The 23,839-nt window shown below is 36.5% G+C and overlaps 1 protein-coding gene across 2 annotated transcripts in view; it reads left to right on the forward strand.

Moving 5' to 3' along the window:
* The window catches only part of Sertad2 (SERTA domain containing 2), a 113,699-nt gene that overhangs the window by 32,750 nt on the left and 57,110 nt on the right, over window positions 1-23,839 (forward strand). The window contains exon 1 of one of the 2 annotated variants that reach the window (XM_087216295.1): window positions 5,117-10,499. The exons of the other annotated variant lie outside the window; for it this stretch is intronic. Coding sequence (XP_087072421.1) covers window positions 10,435-10,499 — 65 coding nt within the window. The 5' untranslated portion in view covers window positions 5,117-10,434. Of the gene's footprint in view, window positions 1-5,116; window positions 10,500-23,839 lie in introns of those variants that run through there. 2 annotated transcript variants of the gene reach the window in all.

Here is a 23,839-nt window from a genome sequence, read left to right on the forward strand (position 1 = left end):
GCCAAGTAGAAGTGTGTTATGGTTTAGATCTAAAATGTCCCCCAAAATTCTCATGTGCAGAGATGGAGCCTGGTCACTGTGGGAGCGACCTTCAAAGGCATATTCTTGTCCTGGTTCCTCTGTTTTCTGTGCTTCCTGGCTGTCACAGAGTGAGCAGCTTTCTTACCCATGGACTAAATCCTCCGAAAACTGTGAGCCAGAATAAACCCCTTTTCCTTTATGTTGCAGATGTCAGGGATTTTATACCAGGGAAGGGAAAATTGACTAATATGTGGTGTGAATTAGGATGACAGTTCAGAGGAAGGACACAGTATCTCATTATTACTAGCAGGGAAGGCTTTTTGAACTGGAAGGAAGTGCCATTTGAACTGGATCTTAAAGAACAGGTAAAACTAGATTTTAAATAATAGGTTTAATCCCAGCTTTCTGGAAGGCTGAGGAAGGAGAATTGAAAGTTCAAGTCCAGATTGGGCAATTTTGCAAGACGCTGTCTCAGAAAATTAAAAAGGGGCTGAGGATATAGCTCAGTGTGAAGGCCCTCCCCAGCACCATAAACAAAACAAAAACAAAAATTAGGATCAGGGATGATGAGGATGAAGAGGGAGAAGGCATTCCAGAGAGACAAAGAATGCTGTGAGGAGAGACTTGGAGAAGGCATAGCCCAAGGCATAGGACGTAATGACTGGTTCTGGATGGTTGTAGAAGAGGAAAATTATAAATTGAAAGGGGAAACTATAGAGGGAGCAGATGAGAAAAGACTTGAGGTTAATACTAAGGAATTTGATAAGTTAGTGCAGGTACTGAAAAGGAAGGTGGTGTGGTGAGCGCTTCCAGGAAGCTAAATCCATTGGGAAACAGAGAGGACTGGAAGTGGATATGTTTTCATGGACATATGTCTCCCTTGAAGAAAGAGTCTGTGTGAAGGCATGAGGGGCCAGCATGTGATGAACAATGAACAGTGGTGGCTGGGTGACAGGGAGAAAGTGGAAATAGAAGGGAGACACTGGATCAGTGGAGAGAAGTCTTTCTTGTACTCAGCCCACCATGGCCCAGTATTTACATGCTGTTCTGCAAGATCTACATTGGACCAATTGAAATCACTGTTTGGGTTATTCCTAGAAAGGCAAAGTCATAAAAAAAAAAAACAACAAAAAAACCTGGAAGTTTTTTTCTTAAACTACCCATTGAGTCTAGAAAATTGGAAAAAATTGTTCAAGGTAAGGTGTTTCCATTGCAACCTGCTCATAACTGTTGATTCCTTCTAGATTATTTCTAGAAACCTAGCAATTGAGACTTCCCTGGACAACTGAGCTCTTACTTCCCTGAATATCACTCTCCCCTTATCAGATATTCTTTACCTTACAGGCAAGATAAAATGGACTCTTTGGGAGGATATGTGTTTCAACTTAAGAGCAGTGAGAAATACTTTTTTCAGAGATAGGACAGAGATAGGAAGAGTTTTGTCATACGCCAATCTATGCAGCTGTGGATCTGTTGTATCCAGAATTGGGAAGGAGTAGGGGTATGCTTTTGCCTGGTTAGCCCTGGACTTGAGTCATGTGAAGGGATAGCAATTTATGTTATTTCTACTTAATATAAATGTTACGAATGAGAAGAAAGACTAGTGCTAGTGCTGCCTTAGAAATGAGACTAATTAGGCAGAACCACATGTGGTAGCAGCTATAATCAGTGAAGTTAAGGAGTAAGGAGGTGGATTTCCCTTAGGAAGTTTCCTCTGCTTTAATAAAGAATTTGAAAAACTGATATAAAGACAATAGAACATCAAAAGTTTTTAATTTTAAGAAAGACATGCAATCACAACTGTCAAAGTACTTTTAAAATTTTTTTTTTGCCATTTGCCTTATTTCATGTATACATGTGTTTTTTTGTTTTTTTGTTTTTGTACCAGGGATTGAACTCAGGACTTTGCACTTGCAAGGCAGGCGGCGGAACCACTGAGCTAAATCCCTGGCCCCTACATGTTTTTATATAGGTATAAATAATATCTATACAATGCTGCATCCTGGAATATGCACTTAGAATATAAAAATCACTTTCTCGTATTTCTGTATTTATAGTAGACATTTATTTAATATAATATTCTATGGTGTTTATAAATCATTAACTTATGAAGCAGTTCTTTAATGTCAGACTATTACATTGTTTCTTGCTTTTAGGTCCTAGAGAAATGCTGCATTTGTATCTTCTACATATGCTGTTTAGCTCTTACTCAGTTACTTCTCTCCAATAGATTCCCAGGAATAGATTTATTGAGTCAAAGGCTCTAATAATTGTATGCTGCTTGTCACTGTTTCTGAAAATAAGTGCTTTATCTTTTCAGCGTTCTAGTGATAATAAACATAGAAACAAGGAAGCTTTCTTGTTTTACCACAATTTTGATTTTGGTTTTTAAATCTCAAATTGATGAAAACTATTATTACCTTAAATTTAGCATCTCTTCTTTTTTTTTTTTTTTTTTTTTTTTTTTTGGTACCAGAGATCGAACTCGGGTCCTTGTGCTTGCACAGCAGGTGGCGAAACCACTGAGCTAAATCCCTGGCCCATAGCATCTCATAAATATATCTACATGTATAATTAAAGTGAAAGATAAATTCAATTCATTAATTTATAATTATCTAAATAAACTGTAGCCTTTATTATATTTTTTTAAACCCTGCACATTATTTTCTCATTTCTTCAGTATTTCCTAAAAATTTATATCACTAGTTCTAATTTTTCTTTTCTTCATAATAAGCTTGGTGAATTCAACCATATTTACATGTTTAGTGTATCTCAGACTTTACAAAATTTGATGCTTGTGCATACACATCTATGTTTCTTTTGTTACTTTTTTTTCCATACCAGGGATTGAACTCAGGACCTTGTGCTTGCAAGGCAGGCGGTGGCACCACTGAGCTAAATCCCTGGCCCTAAGGTCCTGAGTTTGGTCCCCGGTACCAAAAAAAAAAAAAAAGAGTCCAATTTTTATTTGAGCTAGTATGTATAGATCTGGAGTATTGATGTACATTTTTCTGTAAGCTGCATGTCAGTTTGTATTCAGGTGGGTCTTTTCCAAGGACTTATTTTCTGTGTGTCTGATACATAGCTTTGTTAAGGCTAAAATAAGCTTGTGGCCTAGAATAGCTTTCTAGCCAGTTGGTCTCTGCCACACTTTTCTTTCCCCTCCAATCCATCCTATTCATTACTCCAAGATTAATTTTCCTAAAACACCACTTACTGAAAAACCTCACTGGAAAACCTTAATTGACTCGCTGTTTCTAGATGAACTGAGCATAAACTTCACCTTAGCCTTTAAGACCTATGACAGGACGTGCCATTGCAGGCTCTCGAGGGCCAGTGGCAAGGACATCAGTGTCCTCACCACTCCTCTCCAGATTTACCCTCTGGAATCTTACCCCCTTTTTAAAGCTCCCCAAGGGAAGCACCACTAGCCAGGGGTGGTGAGTCTGGCACTGAAAACAGGTGGACACAGCTCACAAGCTGGCTTTGGAACTGCTGCAGGCCTCTCTGTGCTGTGGCACCTTCTGTCTGTAAAATGGGGTCAAATGGTGTCTAGTGAGAATTTCTTCAGTTTTGTACACAGTAAGAATTAGTACAAGGTAAGCACTAAACAAATGTCTGCGGCTGTTGTGTTTTTGTGTTAGTCGTAGTAATGTCACAGGCTTCATTTTCAGGCAAATGTGGGCTCAAATCACAACGCTGTTTCTCTTCTCTCCAGATCTTACTCAAATTGCCTAATTCTCTGACCTCCATCTACAAATAGAGCTAATAATAGGTTTACCTTATTTGATATAAGACATAATTATTAGCACATTGTTACATAGTAGGCACAAAATTATAGCTTTAGTATGTGCCAGGCAGTGTTCTAAGCTTTTTATGTTTTACTTAAAATTCCCATCAACACTGAGGTGGTACCACTAATGTTATTTTACAGAGGAAAAAAACTCAGACAGAGAGAAGGTAAGTAACTTGCTCAGGGTCACACAGCCGAAAGCAAGGGGAGTCTTACCATGCTGTGTGACTTCTCATTATTGTATAGTATTGCAGTTACTGACCCCTTTATTTCCCCACTACCACCTTGAGACTGTAGGTGAGCCTTTATATTTCCTACAGCACCTCTGATCACAAGTAACTATACTGTTGGTTTTCCCCATGTAGCCAGCTGCCTTCAGGTAGACCATCTCGCTGTTTTAAATGAAGGACTTAGATATGCCCACCTCGCTGTTCTCAGGAGCCTCTTCCTTCTGAGCTTCAAAAGTCTGTGCCCTCAGGGCCAGGGATTTAGCTCAGTGGTTCTGGCGCCTGCCTTGCAAGTGCAAGGTCCCAAATTTGATCCCTGGTACCAAAAAAGAAAAAGTCTGTGCCCTTAGGAGGGAAGAAGGGAGGGACACTTGGGAAGGGCTCCACAAGTACCTGGCATCTGGAAGCAATCTGGTGGGATGTGGTGGAAAGTAAGAGGCCAGGCCAGGCAAGAGCTGGATCAGGGGCAGGAGGCTTAGCTTCCATCCATATTACCCTTCTGTGACGGGGCTAGGAAGAAGCCTCGCCCTGTGGAGGTCATCATGTGAAAGAAATGCTGCATGTTTTCCCAAAGGCATCACCCTGTTTGACCTGCTGTTTTCAAGCCAGTTGTCTTTCCTTACCTCTTCTATGTTCTACCTGCATCATGAGAATGCCATCACATTCTCTTTTCACCTGCCACACTTGCTTCTGTGGACTTCATAGTTATTCCTTAAATGACCCTTTTATTCTAGATTTCTCCAAAGCAGAAATTTGTGCATTATTATTTATTAATTATATTCTGAAAGTTGGAGATTTAATCAGAATTCCCAACTTCCTGAATAATCCAAAATACTATATTATAGTTGTGATTATTTTTCTTTGATATAAACATTCTGATCTCTGTTTTTTAATCCTTACTTTCTTATTTTAGTTTTTCTTATTACCACATCAGCATATAGTGTATTCATTATAGAAAGTATATATGTAGAAATATAAAAATGCAGAAAAGAATATGTTAAAAAATAATAACCATAAACTGCATTTTACTACTTAGTGATTCTCACTTTTAACATTTTGATAGATGTACTTTTTGTGTTTTTCTTTTTTCAGTGAACACACATACCTTCCATAAAGTGGGGATCTAACTCTACATGTGATATCTTAATTTTCTTTTATTGTTTGATTTATAAATACTGTTCTTTAACTTCTTTTAAAAAATAATGGAAATGAATGGAAAGGAGACTGTATGTTGCTGACCATCAACATTAGGCATTTGTTGCTGAAGCATTTCTTAGGACCTTGGCAGCCTTTTGTCCAGTTCCATTTAGGAGTCTGTCTCGGTCCTCTAAAGTGTAAAAAAAATGAGCTTGGCAGGGAGTTTTCTGGTAGTTTCCTCTGTGGATGGTAGGTGCTGGCCTTCACCCTGCCATTTGAGTCCTGCTACTGAAAACAAAGCTGACTTTGGGCCGTGTACTACTGATGTGTACTGGATTCTATATGCCTTGGTTTTCCACATGCCTTGCCAAATTGGTTTCCTGACCATGACCTTGTAGTTCAGCATTTCCCCTTCCCTCCACCCGTTTCCTGCCTTCACTTTTGATCATCAGAACTTTTTTTTCACATTAATCCCACAGTAGTAATGTGGTAGCCAGATCTATAGTCAGGAGACCCCACCCCGGTCTCCTGAAATTCTTTTTGGAAAAAGTACATTTTACAGGTCTGTACTCAATAACTGTAATGTGAAACCACCACACAGTATAAAATGTCTTTTTCTTTCTGTTTTTCATAGCAGATTTTGAAACAGAGAAACATTTTTTTCTTCATTAATCCTGGCATCAACTTTGCTCTTAAGGAGCATTTTCAACTTTTACTGTTATGCACGTGACTCCTATATCTTGTTCAGCCCTGACTCCTCTCCTCTGGTACAGCACTGTATTTTTTGTGTACTTTTAGGACATTTTTGGTTAAGTATACTTTTGTCACCTTAAACTCAACTGTTTTAAATGGACCTCATTATCTTGCATACAAACCTAATTCAACTGCCTGCTTTTTTCTTTCATGTGGAACCCAATACTCTTTCAGTCTCCTGGAGTGCTTGCTATTAGAACCAGTAAAACAGAAAGGTGGCCAGATGTATGTGGAACTTGATAGCTTTCTATACATCGTCAATGGTCACTTTGAGAATATAATGAAATAAAGCCCCAATTGTCAGAGCAATTAAAAATTTAAAATACCCAGAAAAAAATGTAATAATCGTTTGATAAGACAAAGCCAAATGTTCTGGGACATGCTTGTAATCCCAGCGCCCTGGAAGGCTGAAGCAGGAGAAGCACAAGTTTGAGCCCAGCCTGTGCAACTTAGTGAGACCCTGTCTCAAAATTCTTTTTTTAATTTCAAAAGGACTGGTACCATAGAATAAAATTCTGTAAGATATATATTATGAAATAACTTTTGCTGAAGGACTAATATGTAGAGAAGCATACATTCCCAGATGGCAAAGTGCCATTTCTCCCCAAAGTGGTCTGTAGATTACCAAACAGTGCAATTCCAATCAAAAGTACCAACAGATTTTTTTTTCCTGAGATGGAGTCTCAGCATGTGGTCCCAAACTTATGCGCTCCAGTGATTCTCCCATCTCATCTTCCTACGTAGCTAGGACTACAGATGTGTGCCACTGTGTCTGGCTTGGAATTTTTAACAGGACTTAACAAACTGATTCTAATATTTCTTAAAATTTGCATAAAGAAGAAAGAGAAATAGTTCTACCAGGTATAAAAGTACACCTTAAATCTAAAACATTATGGTATTGGCACTAGAAGAGATAAAAAAGATCATTGGAATGGAATACAATCCAGGAGGGAGAAAAAGACTTGGAACCAAATTGACCATATGATATATATAGCATTTAAAAATCAAAGAGAACCTGAGCATGGTGGTACATAGCACTTGGAAGGCAGAGGCAGGAAGATTATGAATTTGAAACCAGTCTGGGCTACATAGTGAGTTCAAGGCCAGTCTAGACTACATAGTGAGACCTTGTCTGAAAAAACCCCAATGCATTAAAAGAAAAAAAAACCTAGAAGGAAGAGGATGGACTATTCAGTAAATTAAGGAGACAAAGAGAAAGGCCTTCAGGTACAACAAGACATGGTAGGCCCGGGGATTTAGCTCAGTGGTTCCGTCACCTGCCTCGCAAGTGCCAGGACCCGAGTTTGATCCCTGATACCAAAAAAAAAAACCCAAAACCAAACAAACAAAAAAAACAAGTCATGGTACATTTCTTGAAATAAAAATCCCCTGCGAGCCAGATGCAGTGGTGCATGCCTGTAATTCCAGCACTTTGTGAGGCTAAAGTAGGAGGATCACAAGTTCAAGCTCAGCCTGGGCAATTTAGTGAGACCCTGTCTCAGAATAAAAAGGGCTGGAGAGGTAGCTCAATGGTAGAATTCTTGCTCTAGCATGTATAAGGCCCTGGGTTCAGTCCCACAATATTGCAGTAGAACAAACAAACAAATAAATAAAATAAATCTCTGTGCCTAGAGAGTATGAATTAGGAAGCAGTAGGGAGAGATGATAAAGAGGGAAGTGAGGGTCACATCTCATGCCCTTCTGAAGAGTTTGGACTTTCATTCAAGTGTCTTATTCATCCCCAGATTAGTAAAAATGTTTTTTCATGTTTTCTTCTGCATTCTTTTATGTTTTTTTTTTTTGGTACTGGGGATCGAACTTGGGTCCTTGTGCTTTCAAGGCAGGTGGCAGAACCACTGAGCTAAATCCCCAGCTCCTTTTATGCTTTCTTTTATTGCATTTAGATCTTGTCTTGAATTTACACCTGTTCTTTCTATGACATGAGGATACAACTTTCATCTTTCTGAATAGCCAGTTGTCTAACTAAACTCCATGAATTGAATCATCTCCCACTGATCTTAAGCACTGCTGTAAGTGTTATCATATATCAAGTTCCCTTTCTGGGTTTGTTTCTGGATAATTTTCTGTCCTCTAAACCTATCTACTCCTGTGCCTAGGCTAAATGCACACCTTGAACAGGCTCATGCAGCTGAGTAAGTAAATACTATTGCCAACTATGAGTGGAGTGTGGATCCATTGGGGATGTTGTGGAGAGTAGAGAAAACAAAACAGATGCTATGAAGAATATAAGAGATTGCAAAGCCACAGTGATGACTCAATGAGAAGAAATTGCATTCTGTAATTATCTGGCCTCCATTACTGAAGTAACACATAGAATGGTGTTTATCTAAGCGAGGTAGGGTTTGAAGTTTGCATATAAGGCAAAAATTGCATTTGGTCAAAATTGCTCTTATAAATCCTTTAGAAAGGTGCACAGTAGGGACTGGCATTCCATCTCAATAGAGAGCCAGTTTTCCCCAGCAGCAATGGAATTATCTTCTTCAATTGAGCACCAGATGAAAGAGTTCACTTGCATACCACTAATGTTATATGAGAGATGTGACTCTACACTAAAATTACACTTAGCTTAATTAAATACTCCCATTAAGGAGAAGTGCTTGGGTCATTAAGGAGGGGTGCTTAAGCACCGAAATATACTGAGGGTACAAAAGAATTAGTTTTCCATCTCTGTCCTTCTAGGCATACAATGAGTAAAACAAAGACTTGCCTCTATTACCTAAATTGTTATTTTCCAGTTGTCTTTTAAAAATTGAACACATATAAGAGAATTTGAGTAAATTAAATGCTTGGTGTACCTAATATTACAGTATTTTCATTTCTCTTCACCCAAAATTATCTTTGAGACTGTATAGTACAGTTGTTGGGAGCCTGGTCCCTGGTTGTTCAGACCTCATGGGTTTAAATCATGTCACCATCACTCACAGCATGTATGACTGTGTTCATGTTACTTGATCTCTCTTTTCTTCTGATTTTCCATCTATAGTATCTGCTTCATAAGTTTGTTGTGGGGACCAAGTAAGTGTAAAGCATTCGATGTTGTTAAAAGTGTTGTTGCTGGTTGTAGTGGTGTATACCTATAATCCCAGCACTTGGGAGGCTGAGGCAGGAGGATTTCTGTTGAGTTTGAGGCCGGCTGGGGCCACATAGTGAGTTCAAGGCCAGCCTGGACTACATGAGGAGACCCTGTCTCAAAAAAAAAAGTTTTAGTTGTAGCAATGATGTGTGGTAATTTGTAAGTGGGATTTAGTGTTATACTACAACTTATATTACAGAGTTGGACTTTTATTAGGGTTTGGACTGTGGCCCCATAGATAATCTTGTCTATGCCAAGCACAGGATGAAAGAGCTGCTGGTAAAGTTTAGATATTCACTATAAAAGAAAGGTAATACTTATTTATGACTTTAAAAAAACTGAATATATCCAAGGGAGACTCTAAAAACTCAGAATGAAACAAAAAATACAATTACCAAGATACAAAGTTGTGGGGTATGACTAAGATGAATGGTAAATACAGTGAGATAGTAGATTCCTAGTAATTTTAAGTTTTATGGATTGTTTCTGCCAAAACCAGTTGTGCTCTATGTGTTAAAGGCAGACTCTGCTAGGCAAAATGATAATGAGTCTGCCAGATTGAAGCTTCATGAATTTTGTTGAGGGGGTGGGACAGAGATTTATTTTAAAAGAGCACCCTTTTTGAAAGGGGGCAATGAAATGAAGTCTGATGTGTTGATGAAGTTAAGGACGGTTAAAGATGAAGTGACAAATACTAAAAGGAAGAAGCTTCATGTTGACAGAGTGGTGGAAAAACAGTAGATCCTAAGATTAGAGCATTTTTAGTACAGAATTTTTATATCTACTTTCTACAATAGTCCCTTTTAAATGTGTAGTAAATTCGGGCATAAATTTCTCATTACCACTTTTTTGAGGTAATCTGCCATGTTTGCAGATTTGTTTTTTTCGGAATAGAATCCATAGTCAGGAAACATGTCCTTATTTAGAAATTATCTTTGACCCTAAGTATCTTACTTTGGCCCAGAAAACAATTAGATTTAAGCATCTGAGCTCTCTTAAAAAATTGTATGTATAACCAATGTTTAATAACACCTTAAATAATTAAAATACATTAGTCATCACATTTTTAAAAAGTCAAAACCATAGTGAGTTGAATGCTAACTGCCTTAAAACTTAAATTTTGTTTGATTAGTTCCATGGTGTGTTGGGCTGGGGATTTAGCTCAGTGGTTTCGCCACCTGCCTTGCAAGTGCAAGGGCCCGAGTTTGATCCCTGGTACCAAAAAAACCCCAAAAAAACCTCCCTCCATGGTGTGATGATTAATCTTGATTGTTAACTTGATTGGCTTGTGTAGGTCAGGTAGGTCATGGAGCTTGGGACTATATCTGGTCCTTGGCTCCTTCTTGTTTGGTACTCTTCCCCTTTGCTCTGATTCCCAGATGCAATGAATTGAGCAGTTGTTCTCCACCATGCCTTTCTGCCGTGATGTTCCTGCTTTGAAGCCAGCTGACAATGGACTGAAACCTCTGAAACTGTGAGCCAAAATAAATTTTCTCATCCTTTAAGTTGACAGTGCCGTATATTTTGTCCCATTGATAGAAAGCTGACTAATAAACATGGCTAACCCATGGCATTACAGTACTGGAATCATTCATACCTCATAATCATATAATAATGACATTTATTGAGCATTCTTTGTGCCAAAAATTATTGTAAGTTCTTCTCATGTATTAACTTATTTAATCATTACAGCTCTAGGAAGTACAGCTTCTTCTTACCCCGTTTTATAGATAAAGAGATTGAGTTGTAGAAGTTAAGTCACTTTCCCCAGACTTCATAACTAGTATGTGGCAGAACCAAGGCTTGTATTCATACCATCTGCCACTAGACCTTTCATGCTATGCTAGACTGCCTATATGTGTTCTAATTAATGTGGTACTCTTGTACCACATAGTTATTTGACCCTTGACAGCACAATGCCTAGTTATTTTTTATAGACATTTTCTTGACACATAGGGAAAAGTTTAAAGCAGAAGTTATTTGTATAAAATGTAACTGACATACATAAATTCTGACATGGAGTTTGACATGCTTAGATTCCCATATTTCTTAATGTTTAAAGAAATGGATCAGTGGTGCCATGCCTGCCTCACAGGTGTAAGGTCCTGAGTTCCATCCCTGGTACCAAAAAAAAAGAAGTGGAGAGTTTACAAAATTAATTTGTGTTTTGGAAACAGAGAGGTGTCTCTTTCAAAGGTAGAATTCTTGAGAATTTAAGTTATTCAGAATATTATGGTCATCAAAACAAGGCTTTCAGATGCTCGGGTTATACAGTTTATTGTACTAGTCTTACAGCATGTTTTGCATTATCTCTTCCTGATATCAATCCTGTCTTTCATGTTACATGCCATGCATTTTTCTTACTAGTTTCAAAATTGATTATATGTCCGAGGATTTGGGGAAAAGTAGTAAGTGAGTATGTTTGAATTTGCAGCAAAACAAGAGCTTTTCTTGTGGTTTTGGACAAAAAAATTCCATTGCATTTGGAGTGTGTTTGCAAGTGTAGTTTTTCTGACTGATCAGAATTGATGCATCAGCCATTTGAATAACTCTTGGCAGCCTTGGTTCATTGCTTATAGTTCTCAGTTGTTAGTTTGCTTTTTTGTGTTCAATTCAGAAGAGCATTAATTCAAAGTAAAACAAATTATTTTCTTAGTATGTGTCACCTTGGCATCTGATCTAACCTAGGGTTTTTCTTTGGGTTTTACTCATCTAGAATGGAAGGAGGAGGATTATATTCCCTCTTAGGTAAATCTGGTAAATTTTTGAGCTTATATTGCCATAATGAAAAGATTAAAATTCTCTTATGTCTTAATTGACTCTGTATTAAATTTCACTCCTTTGGAAATTGTACTAATTCTGTCTGTGCCTGTGTGTGTCGTTTTTATTATTATTTTGTCTGATTATAAACATAATATAGGTTTGTGCAAGAGATCCAAACCATGGAAGTATAATCCCCTATATACCCCAATGCAGAATCCACTGGCATCATTTTATTTTTTATTTTTTGCATCTTTATTTTTTTTTTCTTACTGGCATCATTTTAATGACAAAGCTTCTAGATTCTACCTTCTCCCAGAAAACATATAGAAATAAGTAACTCCATATGAATAAAATTATACTATAGATACTGTTTTGCTTTCTCTTATTTTCTTTAATGGAGATCTTTTCATATCAGTATAGACCAGTGATGGCGAACATTTTAGAGACCAAGTACTCAAACTGCAACCCAAAACCCACTTATTTATTGCAAAGTGCCAACATTGCAATTAAACTTGAATACTGAGGTTTTAGTTTAGAAAGAACAACTCATACATTAACATCTTTTGTCTTAAAAATAAAACAACACGTGTGCCATAGGCTTGCCCCCACTGATTCAGACAATCCTTTTAAGTGATAGCATAGTACTCTAAGATAAATAGGGATATAATAAGTTATTCTACAAATCATATTGATAAACGTTTGTGTTGCTTTTCATTCATCCTTTTATAAAGAATGTGCTGCTAGGAGTATCATGTATATTTACGTTTTTGCACACTTTCCCATTTTTCTCAATGGGATAAAATGTAGGTATGAGCTTGTGAATTTTAGAAAAATATACATTAAAATATTTTTTAATGTTCCTAGTTTGTCCCAGTGACTATACTGATGTATGCTCCATAGGGCATAAGCAGATCTGTTTCATTATATACACTTTATTCCATAATCTAATCATTCTATATATATATTTTTTGAGATAGGGTCTTGCTTATGTAGTTCAGGCTGGCCTTGAACTTGGGGCAGTACTCCTGCCTTTATAAGTGTGTGCCACCATGCCTGGCCATAATCATTATTTTAATAGTATCTGAGTGACAGTTACTAGGTTTCAATGATAAATGATTCAAAAATGTTTTTTGCTTTCATAGGATTTGTTGTTTTGAAAAGCTAAAATCTTTCTGGATTTTGAAGAAACATTTATTTTCTTCTCATTTATTTCAATATCTTTTACGTATAAATTGAGTAATAATCTTTTGTGAATTTCATACTCACAAACTTTTTTATAATTTACTTTTTCTTATTTTATTACTATTTTTAGATTGTTGTATAGTCAGATCTATCTTTCTGAGCATGCCTTCTCCACCCTAAGATCATAAAATTTGTTTGCTCTTTGGACTAGCCAGGGTTCTTGGTTGCAAAAACAGAAACTGACTGTGGTTTGCTTAAGCCAGACATGGTATTGAGTACTCGTAGCATTGCCAGGAAGGCTGGAATCAAGGAGCCAAGGCAACTGGGGGCCTGTGGCAGGGGAGGGCCACGTGGCAGAGATGAGCTGGTAGGACCAACCTTCTCCAGTCCTAAGCCTGCTGCTGCTTAAATGATACTAACAGAAAGATTTGGTTTTCCTACTTTTCTTCATTGTTTTGTTGTCCTCTAATGTGCATTATCTTTACATAGTATAAAAAGAACCAGAACAAAAAGTTTTACTATTTTGGCATCCCAGGCAAATAGAGGGCATAGTTGTGTGAAAGTCTTTGTGTTGAGTCTCATTAGCTTTTTTTGGGTTATGTATGTATCTGAACCAGTCACTGTGACAAAGGAGATGAAATGCTTTGATTGGCCGGCTGAGACCATGTGCCCTACCCACCCTGGTGCTGAAAGTGAATCAGCTGGACAGAGGAGGGGGTGGGTACTTTTCAAAGAAAAGTAGAGTGCTATTGTGGAAGAAGGAGAATAAGGCAACAAAAACTATACATGTCCCCTGTGATCATGGCATTTGACCTTTTTAGTATTTGAATGGATTCTATGTTCAGTAGTACAAAATACCACTTTGCAATTTATTATATCAGAAAATCTAAAATGTAGTTTTTATTAACTCTGTTCTTTTTCACTCTGTATCAGTCACTAGGCAGAAGAAATATTAAAATCCCAATAAGGAATGTAAGTGTCACCTTTCATTTTTTCATCAATTATAATGAATGAAAGAAAGCTGTTTAGAGTTGCTCTTTTTTCATTGTGTACAGGGAACATAGATTCTTAAATATGCAAGGTTCATACATGGTAAAAGTGAACATTTTACTAAAGGCCCATGTATTGGTGAAATGTGATAGTGTTGTAGACATGTTTAGGTGTCTAGATAGTAACATATACTAGGAAAGCCAAAAATAAAAGACTGAAAAAAAACCCCTCAATCACACACCATAAAAAGTTACTGCTATGTGTGTTATAAGATAGTCCTGCAGTCATTCAAAACTGTTTTCCTATTTGAGTCACCACTTGCTCAATGTATTTTCTCCCACAAATGTCAGTAATATGTTCTTTAGCAAACAAAAATTTCAAGAAAACAATGTAGCATAATGAAACAAACATGGGTTTTGATCTGATCTTTGAAAATGTGACCTTGAGTGTGAAAAGTATGTGATATTATTTCACAAGTTTAAGGATTAAATGATGCCATTTATATAAAATAGTACTAATATCATTATTAAAATTTGGAATTATTATTTTGGGGGAAGTAGCATTCCTGTGGAAAATCATCAGCACCAGTTAGCAGATTCAGAGATAATTGTGTGTATAAAAGAAATAGGATACATTTCCAAGAATGTACTAGAAATTATTTATTTAGTGGTGCTGAGATTAAACCTAAGTCCTCCCATTCTAGGCAAAGCCTCTACCACTGAGCCGCATCCCCAGGCCCAGGATAGGTGGATAGATGGACATCTTCAGTTTGGGGATAGCTATGGTAAGCCTGTTGGGTAAAAAGGCTGATTTACCAAAGATAGACTGGATGTGATAGCTCAGATTTTTCTGTAGTGTCCAAGGTATGAGATATGGTACTTGGAGTGAATTTCTAGGTAGAAGACAGAACAGTAGTGGCCCTAAGTGCCCGGATGCTGCCCAGTGGTCTAGGCCTCTGGGAACTGAAAGAATCTTCTGTGGAGTTACCCATTGTAGCCCAGCAGGCTTTGAACTCTAAGCCACACTATAATTTGATTAACACTCTCACTTATTGATGATCTTGTTATTTTGGCACTTTGCAATTGAATGACTTATACAAAGGCTTTATCCTTTAGGCAAAGTGTATATTTGTTGTCTAACTACAGAATTTAGCATTGAGTAATTTCATGACAGATCACATTTGGCATGCCTAGTTATTCAGGGAATTTTCAAAGAACCGTGGAGGGACTTTTTAGTCACACATCCTCTCTGTTCTTAGTCATCTATTCCTTTTATGGTAGTCATTAGCAAATATCTCTCAACCTCTTCTATAATGTTTAACAGTCAGTGTAAGCTCTCTGTAGTGCTGGCTGTTTTGAGCTCTGTGTACTTAATTATGAGACAGTCAGCATATACTTGTGAAAACATAAACTAAATGTTGGTATATTCACCACATGGTTTCTTTTTACAGAACCACAGTTGTTAATACTCATGTTAAATTATTTCAAAATCATTAATTAAATTTCTCATATACTTTTTTGGGTATTATCTTTTCTCCTCTTGTACTATTTATATAAGTGTCGTTGATTACTTTCAGAATTAAGGAACATGAGAATTAAAAGCTGATGTGATTAGAAGTTTTGTTTTAATGCATAGGAAAACACATTTTTACATTCTAGGTAATCAGAAGCACTGTTTACATTTAACTGCTTGACCCTAATGATCTGGTCAAATTCCAGTATTGCACAATTGCATTCTACCTTCCCTAATACCCAGTAAATCCAACTGTTTGGCTATCACTTAGTCTCCTTAACTTTTAAAATCTGTTTTAAGGTATGTGCTTATAAGGGTAGACCAAAAGCACTTCTTGTTACCTTTTGTGAAAATTTGATAATTTTTACTCCAACTCCTTCTAACCTTTCTACGTTGTTGCCAAACTCATAGACATATTTCCCTAAACATGTTCAATAATGTCCTTTTTCATACATCCAAAAGACATTGAACACATGGCTTTAAAACAACACTGAAGGTAATAATTAAGTTAAGAAAACAGGATTTTGGTTGAGTCAGATAACTGGTAGGACCTTCCTCTTAATCTTCAGCAAGGTATTATATTACAAAGTGCTCCTCTAAATGTCTTCTAGGCCCATGACTCAGAATATCCTGAGTGACACTTGTCTCTTCCCAGCCCCTAATTTTCCCTCCTAAATTCTTTATCTCCTTCATGTATCTCTCTCCGTCCTTTAATCATCCCAACTGGAGCCTTGGCTCTCTTCCTCACACTACGTACCCAATCCTCTCAGCCCTTGGCGGGAGGGCCAGTAGATCCTGGGTTGACCTTGTCTCCAGTGGGTTCACCCAGCAGTAAGACATAGGTGCATTCATTCACAGGAATATGCTGTGCAAATATTTTCTTTATGTACTGTGATGTAGAGAAGTTTGGAAAGCATTGCTCTTACAGGATAAAATTTACACTTCATCAAGAAAAAAATCTCAGTGCATAGCTGGGTACAGTAGTGCCCACCTGAAAGTCCAGCTACTTGGGAAGCTGAGGTGGAAGAACTTCAATTCAAGTCTAGCTTGGGCAATATAAAGAGATTCCATTTCAAAAAGAAAAGTCTCAGTGTTCTAAACACACTTTGCTATTTCATTCTCCTATCTTAATTAGCTCATTTTGTGTCTGTCTTATTTTGTATCTGCATGGTGAAGTTCTAGTCATCCTTAAGCATAACCCAAATGTTATCTCTTCCATGGTCTCACTAGGCAGTATTAATGGTATTTCTTTTTGTGAGTCTAAAGCTTACAAATCTGGCCAGGTGTGGTGGCACATGCCTGTAATCCCAGCACTCAGGAGGCTGAGGCAGAAGGATCACCAGGAGTTAGAGGCCAGCCTGTGCTACATAGTGAGTTGAAGGGTGGCCACAGTTACACAGTGAGACCCTGATTAAAAATAAAAAAATTTTTTTAAAAATAAATAAAATAAAAAGCTTATGCTTCTGACCACTTTATATGGTGAGCTAGTAAATCTCTTGCTCTGGAATTAGACTACCTGGGTTCAGATCCCAACTGAATGCCAGTTCAGTGACTTTAGGCAATTGCTTTAACCTTCAAGTATTCAGTTTTCTTACTAGTAAAATGGACACAGTAATAGCCTCTAACTCATGAGGTTGCTAGGAAGATTAAGTGACAGATAAAAGTATTTTTTGTTCAGTAAATGTTATATTACAATGGTTATTTGAACTCCTGAATATTTGAAAAGTAAACTTTGTGATGCATGCCTTTTGGTAGGTTGTAAATTCCTTGAGTCTTACTTTAAAAAGTATTAATTCATTTTTGTCCAACACCTATGATAGGGCTGGGGACTGGTGTTAATAGTAAGCACTCTGGAGATCTATATGGCAGGCACAGTACTAAGAACTTTATTAACAGTATCAGTTTCAAACTCCCTCACAAAACCCTATAAGCGGAGTACTGTTTTATCCATTTAACGCATAAGGAAACGGAGGCACAACGAGGTTGTCTTAAGTTTACAAAGCTAGTGTGAAGAATAGCAAGAATTTGATCCCAGGGTCCCTGGCTATGGATCCCATGCCCTTTACCCATCACAGGAGGCCACCTAATGATAAATGCTTAAGAAACATCTGACAGAACAAATGAATGAGATGCAGATAAACAGGCCGTTAGGGCTTAGCGCTAGGAGATGGTCTTATTGAAAGACCTGTGGATAAGAAATTTTTAAAAAGGCACTAAGAGATGGACTAAATGAGTAAGAGAAAACATTGAAAATAAGGACACCCGGGGCGATTGGTATTAGTGACCAGGGATGGCTGGTCCTTTGGAGATACATAAAACTTTGTTGAGTTGGAATGTTTTTGGATTGCAAAAAGTAGCTTTTTACTCCAAATTCGTTCAATTCATACCCAAATTAAAGTATATGATGATAAGGACTTCTTTTTCTGCAACAATAGAGTAATTTGTATTGATCCCACCCTCCTACCACAAATAACTACACAACTGGACAAAACATAGGTTAGAACTGTTTTAAATACTGGACAACAGATATTGTAGACTGTGATCTCTGAGAGAGGGGAATAAGGTAAGTACTGAGATCATCACAGTTTTCTGTGTAGAAATATTGCTCATCCACAATGTAGCTAAGATGCGGCTAGAGAGGGTTGAGGCCAGTGAGGCTGAAGAGATTGGGATTTGGGAGACCAAATGCCAGAGAGATGGAAGCTATGTAGAAAAAAGTGTTCCAAGCATTTGCATAGGGGTCCCTTGAGTCTGTGGCAGACAGTAAGCTCTGTATGCCTACAGTTAAACTCCACATGGTGGTGTATTGGTGGGCCCCAGATTACCCTCAGTGTGATGATTTGCTAAAAAGACTCATTGATTTCAGCACATAGTCATACTTAGGGCTAAGATTTATTACAGTGGAAAAATACAAAGTGGAAAATCAGCAAAGGGAAAAGGTGCATGGGCTGAAGTCAGGAGGAAACCAGGCATAAGCTTCCAAGACTTCTCTCTCAGTGCTGTTACACATGGTATACTTAATTTCCCTAGCAATGAGTTATGACAACTTGTGTGAAATGTTGTTTACCAGGGAAGCTCATTCTAGACTCAGTGCCAGGATTTTTATTAGGGATAGGGCCACTATGTTAACTCTATTCTGTACAGTGGGCAAAGAACTGGCAATTTCGGGAGACGTTTTTTGTTGTCATAGCTGGAAGTTGCTACTTACATCCTGAGTAGAAGCCAGGAATGCTGCTAAACACCTTGCCAGGAGCCAGACTAGTCCCCCTACAACCAAATATTACATGACTTATAATGTCAGTAGTATCAAGGTTCAGAAACCTTGGTCTAGAACCACTCTAACTGAACTTAGAAACTTAGAAGAGATCAAGTTGATTTAAGATAATTTAAATGCTAGTCAAAAGAAAATCAGCACTTTTTAAGGAAGATAGTAAAATCCAGACACTTAATGCAATATTGATAATATTCAGCAGTCAATAAAGAATCACTAGGCATGTGAAGTAGCATGGAATATGATTTATAACCAGGAGAAAAAAAATTAGTCGACTTAAGGAGAACTAGAAATGACTAAGATGATTAATTAGCAGACAGCCATTATCAGTGCAATCAAGGATTTAAAATAAAACATGACCATAAATAAAGATAAAAATGAAAGATACATTAAAGCTGAAATGTCTAAAGCTGAAAAATACAATGTATGAAATACAGTGTACTTCACTGGGTGGGATTCATGGCAGATTAGAAATTATAGAAAAAGTCAGTGAATTTGAAGACAAGTCATAGAAACTATCAGTATGAAGAATGGAGAAAAGTAACTACAGAAGAGATGAATAGAGCCTCATTGACTTCTGAGATATTACTGAGTAGCCTAATAAACATATAATTGAAGTCTTAAGGGGGAAAGGCAAAAATAATTAGATAAAATAAAGGCCTAAAATGTCCACATTTGGTGACAGCTATAAATCCACAGACTCAAGAAGCTAAATGAACCTGACACAGAAAAAAAACTATGGCAAGGCACATTGTAAATAAATTGCTCAAAACCAGTGACAGCGACAAAAACTTAAACCACAAAAGACATTTACATATAGAGAATTAAAAATGAGAATATCATATACTCATTAGTAACTATAAAGCATAAGACAATGGAATAACATCTTTAAGATGCTGAAGGAATGAGCAGCAAGCATAAAATTATACACCAGGTGAAGATATCCATTAACAAAGAAGACAAGATAAAGACCTTTGCAAACTTATGAAAGCTGAGAAAATTCGTAGCCAGTAGACTTGCACATCAAGAAATGTAATAGGAAAAATTTCAAACTAAAGGAAAAAGATCCTTTAGCAACTTTGATGTATACAAAAGAATAAAGAGCACTACCAGTGGTTAATAAGTGTGGGTAAATACAAAAGACTTTATTGACCCTTGAAATAAATAAATGTCTTTAAATAATAATAACTGTTCAAAGTAAATATATTAGTTTTATATTGTTGAGTTTGTAACTTTTGTAGAATAAAATATGACACTAATAGTGCCAAGAATAGTCCTTGTAATATATGTGAAGTGGTCTGCTATTGTTTGAAGGTGTAATGTATTAAATTGAAAATGTGTATTTTAAAGGCCAATGAAGAAGTGTAACTAATACACAATTGGAAAAAAATAGAATGAAATCTTAAAAAAGTGCAAAAGAGGGTAGAAAAAATGGAACAAAAAACAAACAGGAGAAATAAAAAATAGGTATCAAGGTGCTAGTATTAGTCAGGCATGGTGGCACACACCTGTAATCCCAGCACTCTGGGAGACTAAGGCAGGAGGATTTCAAGTTTGAGCCAGTTTGGCCAAATTAGCCAGTAAGTGAGACCCTGTCTCAATATAAAAAAAGTTTTTTAAAGCGTTGGAGGTGTTGCTCCATGCAAAAGATCTTGGTTCAATCCCCAGTACTTGGAATAACAAAAAAGATGCTAGTCTTGAGGCATTCCATGTCAGTAACAACATTAAGCATAAATGACTACAATCTATGTAATGGAGCAGGGGTGAGGGGGGAGACTCAACTATATGTGTTATCTACAAGTAGAGCCCAACTATATGTCATCTATAGTTATGTTTTGTATGGACTTAAAATATAAAGACAGGTTAAAAGTTAAAAGAGAAAAATAAACCATGTGTGCAAACACTAATCAAAAGAAAATTATAGAGGCTATATCAATAGAGAGAGTAGAGTCAAGAGAAAGATAAAGAAGCTATTGCATAATGATCTCAGTGATTTAAAAATATGTTCTCAAATTGTTTTATACCTTTTTCTTTAAGAGGTGAAGCATAATACTCCTCTTCTTGAATGTGGATTTTATGTTGTAGCCACATACATATATGGTATAAGAGGTAGAAGGTGTAGTGTGACTTCCAATTTGGTTGGTCTGTTTAGTCATTCATACTGGGGGAAGTTGAGTGCTGTGTCATGAAGAGAGGTCAGTGTGACAAGAAACCTCATGTGTGTGAGCAACCTTCTGGAGGCAGATTGTAAAGTCCCCATCAAGCCTTCAGATAACTGCAGCACCAGCCAACATCTTAATGGCCACATTGAGAGAGACTCTGAGCCAAAACCATATCCTTAAGCTGCCTTTCTGACCCTCAGAATTAGTGTGAAATAATAAATTTCTATTGTTTTAAGCTTCTAAGTTTTAGAATAACTTGTTACATAGCAGTAGATATTTAATAGGATGATGAATGGTTTAGTTTATCAAGAAGACATTGAAATCTTAAATCTATATACATTTAATGGCTTCAAGATGTATAATGAAGAAACCTTACAGGACCACAAACAGAAATAGATAAATCCCTAATTACCTTTGAGATTTTAGCACTCTCTGCTCGTAATTGATGGAACAAATAGACAAAAAATTGGAAAGGAAATGGAGAAATGGAAGACTGAAAAACGCTATGAACCAACCTTGACTTAATTCATTTTTATAGTATATTTTGTACAGTAATAGAATATTTTATTCTTTTCAAGTGTACATGGAACATTTGTCAAAATATGCTATATTCTATAGAAAAGGTCTCAAGTAAATTTAAAAACATTGAAATCATGGAAAGTATGTTTTTTGACCAAAATGAAATCAAATTGGAAATCAAATAACAGAAGTATATCTGAGAAATTCACCATACATTTGGCACTTAATTGTCACAATTTTAAAATAACACATGGTATTAAGAAGAAACCACTAGGGAGAGTAGAAGATATTTTGAACTGAATAAAAATGAAATTACAAGGATTGGGAGTATAGGTTGGTGGTAGAGTACTTGCCTAGCATGAGACCCTGGTTCAACACCCAACCCCACTAAAAAAAGGAGAAAAAAAAGGGAAAATGAAATCACAAAATTTACAGTTAAAGCAATGCTTGAGGGAAATGTATAGTTTTAAATGCTTATACTTTACTAGGAAATAAAAAGATCTAAAATGAATGGCTTAAGTTCTTACTTAGAGAAACAAGAAAAAGAATAGCAAATTAAATCCAAAGTGCATACAAGAAAAAAAATTAATAGAGAAATCTATAAAATAGAAAAAAGACCAAAAACACACGAAACCAAACATTGGTTTCTTGCAAAGAACAATAAAATTGGTAAAATTAGTCTGATTCATTTTTATGTTCTTAAAATATACTATACTGTTAAAATGAATTTTTAAAAACTAAAAAGCTAACTCCTTAATCTGAGATACATGACCTTGTTTTGAGATCTGGGTATTGAGTTGTAAGTCTTATTTAAGAAAGTGTCTCTTACAAGTTTAGTTATGGTGAATGAATTGTATTTATTTTTGTCTAAACATTTCAAAATGTTCCTCTGAAAGATAGCTATATTTATTATAGAATAAGAATACTTGGGAAAAGTCCCTACAATTTCTACATTATTTTTTCTTTAGTTTTTAACAAAAAAGTAAGTAAAGCAAGTGATGAAAAGTTTAAGATCAAGAGCGAGAATATGTCTCAGGAAAATCCAGTTAAAGAAAGATGTTGAAAACACATATTGACTATTTGTAGATGCCATTTGCTATTTGCAAGAAATGTATTTTCATAGCAAACAGCATTTACTATGAAGGTGGTATTTAGATACCATAGGCTGTAAACAAATTCCTGGGAAATTGCAAAGATCAAACCACTAATGCCCACATGATGTACAATTTTAACAGTTACCAACAGTTGATCTCTTCGGTTATCAAAATCATTGATAAACAATCTATGCAGCTTCTTGTAGTGTTATTCAGAGTGACAGAATCTTAAAATAAAGATGAGATAAATTACTTAATCATACTGTTTTGCAAATACTGAATACAAGCTTAAGGAAAAAAGTAAAATCAATTAAAATTCTTTTAGTCACTCAGATATTTAGTAAACTTGAATACTCTCTTGGTTATTCACTGTCTGATTATTTAGCTCATGTATTATACAGATTTTGTTTGCTTATAAAGTTCTAGAATCAAATAATATAATCCAGCCTCCTTGTTCCATTCTCCTTAGCTTTTCATCTTTTGTAACACTTCACTGATTATGAGCCATCCAGATTCTGGAACCAAACCAGTAAGCTTGGCCACATTCTAATATGTTTTTTTCTAAAAGGTTTTTTCATGCAGGGGATAGGTGCAGGGGAAAACGAAGAATATACCGTGATAAAGCTGCGATTTTAGGATTGCAGTTGAAACTCAATTTCAATTCTGATTTTTAGCTTTTGTCACTTCATGGTTTGCAATATACTTGTCAAGAGGAGTTCCTTTCTGATTTTAATTATCTTCCTTCTGAAGTCTGAATTTTTGCCACAGGAAAAAGATTCAGTTATGATAGTGACAGGACAGACTCAAGGAAAACTTTGTAGAGATTCAATATTTTCTGAGGGAACTTTGATAACGTGATTAGACAGGGTACAATGCTCAGAAATAGAAGGAAACTTTTGCCTGACCCAGAGAAAAGCCAGTTTTAAGGCTAGGAATAGTGTTCTTTCTGAATGTTGCAGACAGCTCCAGCAACCAAGAATTCTCTAAGTGCTGTGAATCCTAAGGATGAAGTGTTGTACAGTGATCTTTAACCCTTTTATTGCTGGGATTGTTTTCACTCTTGTTTACTACTTATGTATATCCTCTTTGCACATTTTTGGAGTTTGCTGTCTTTGACATCTGTGCATCAGCAATATTTTTTTGGTACCGGGGATTGAACTTGGGTCCTTGCACTTGTGCAGCAGGCGGCAAAACCACTGAGCTAAATTACCCAGCCCAATCAGCAATATTTTTATAGTTCAAAATAAATTGAATGTGCTACAGCTGTACTTTTCTCATTTTATTTTCTAGTGTGAGGGGTTTTGGGGGGACTTTATTCATA

The sequence above is a fragment of the Heterocephalus glaber genome, unplaced genomic scaffold (genome assembly GCF_053883595.1).
Source record: "Heterocephalus glaber isolate CG9 unplaced genomic scaffold, H.glaber_assembly_v1.0 deba00001457, whole genome shotgun sequence".
Classification (NCBI taxonomy): domain Eukaryota; kingdom Metazoa; phylum Chordata; class Mammalia; order Rodentia; family Bathyergidae; genus Heterocephalus; species Heterocephalus glaber.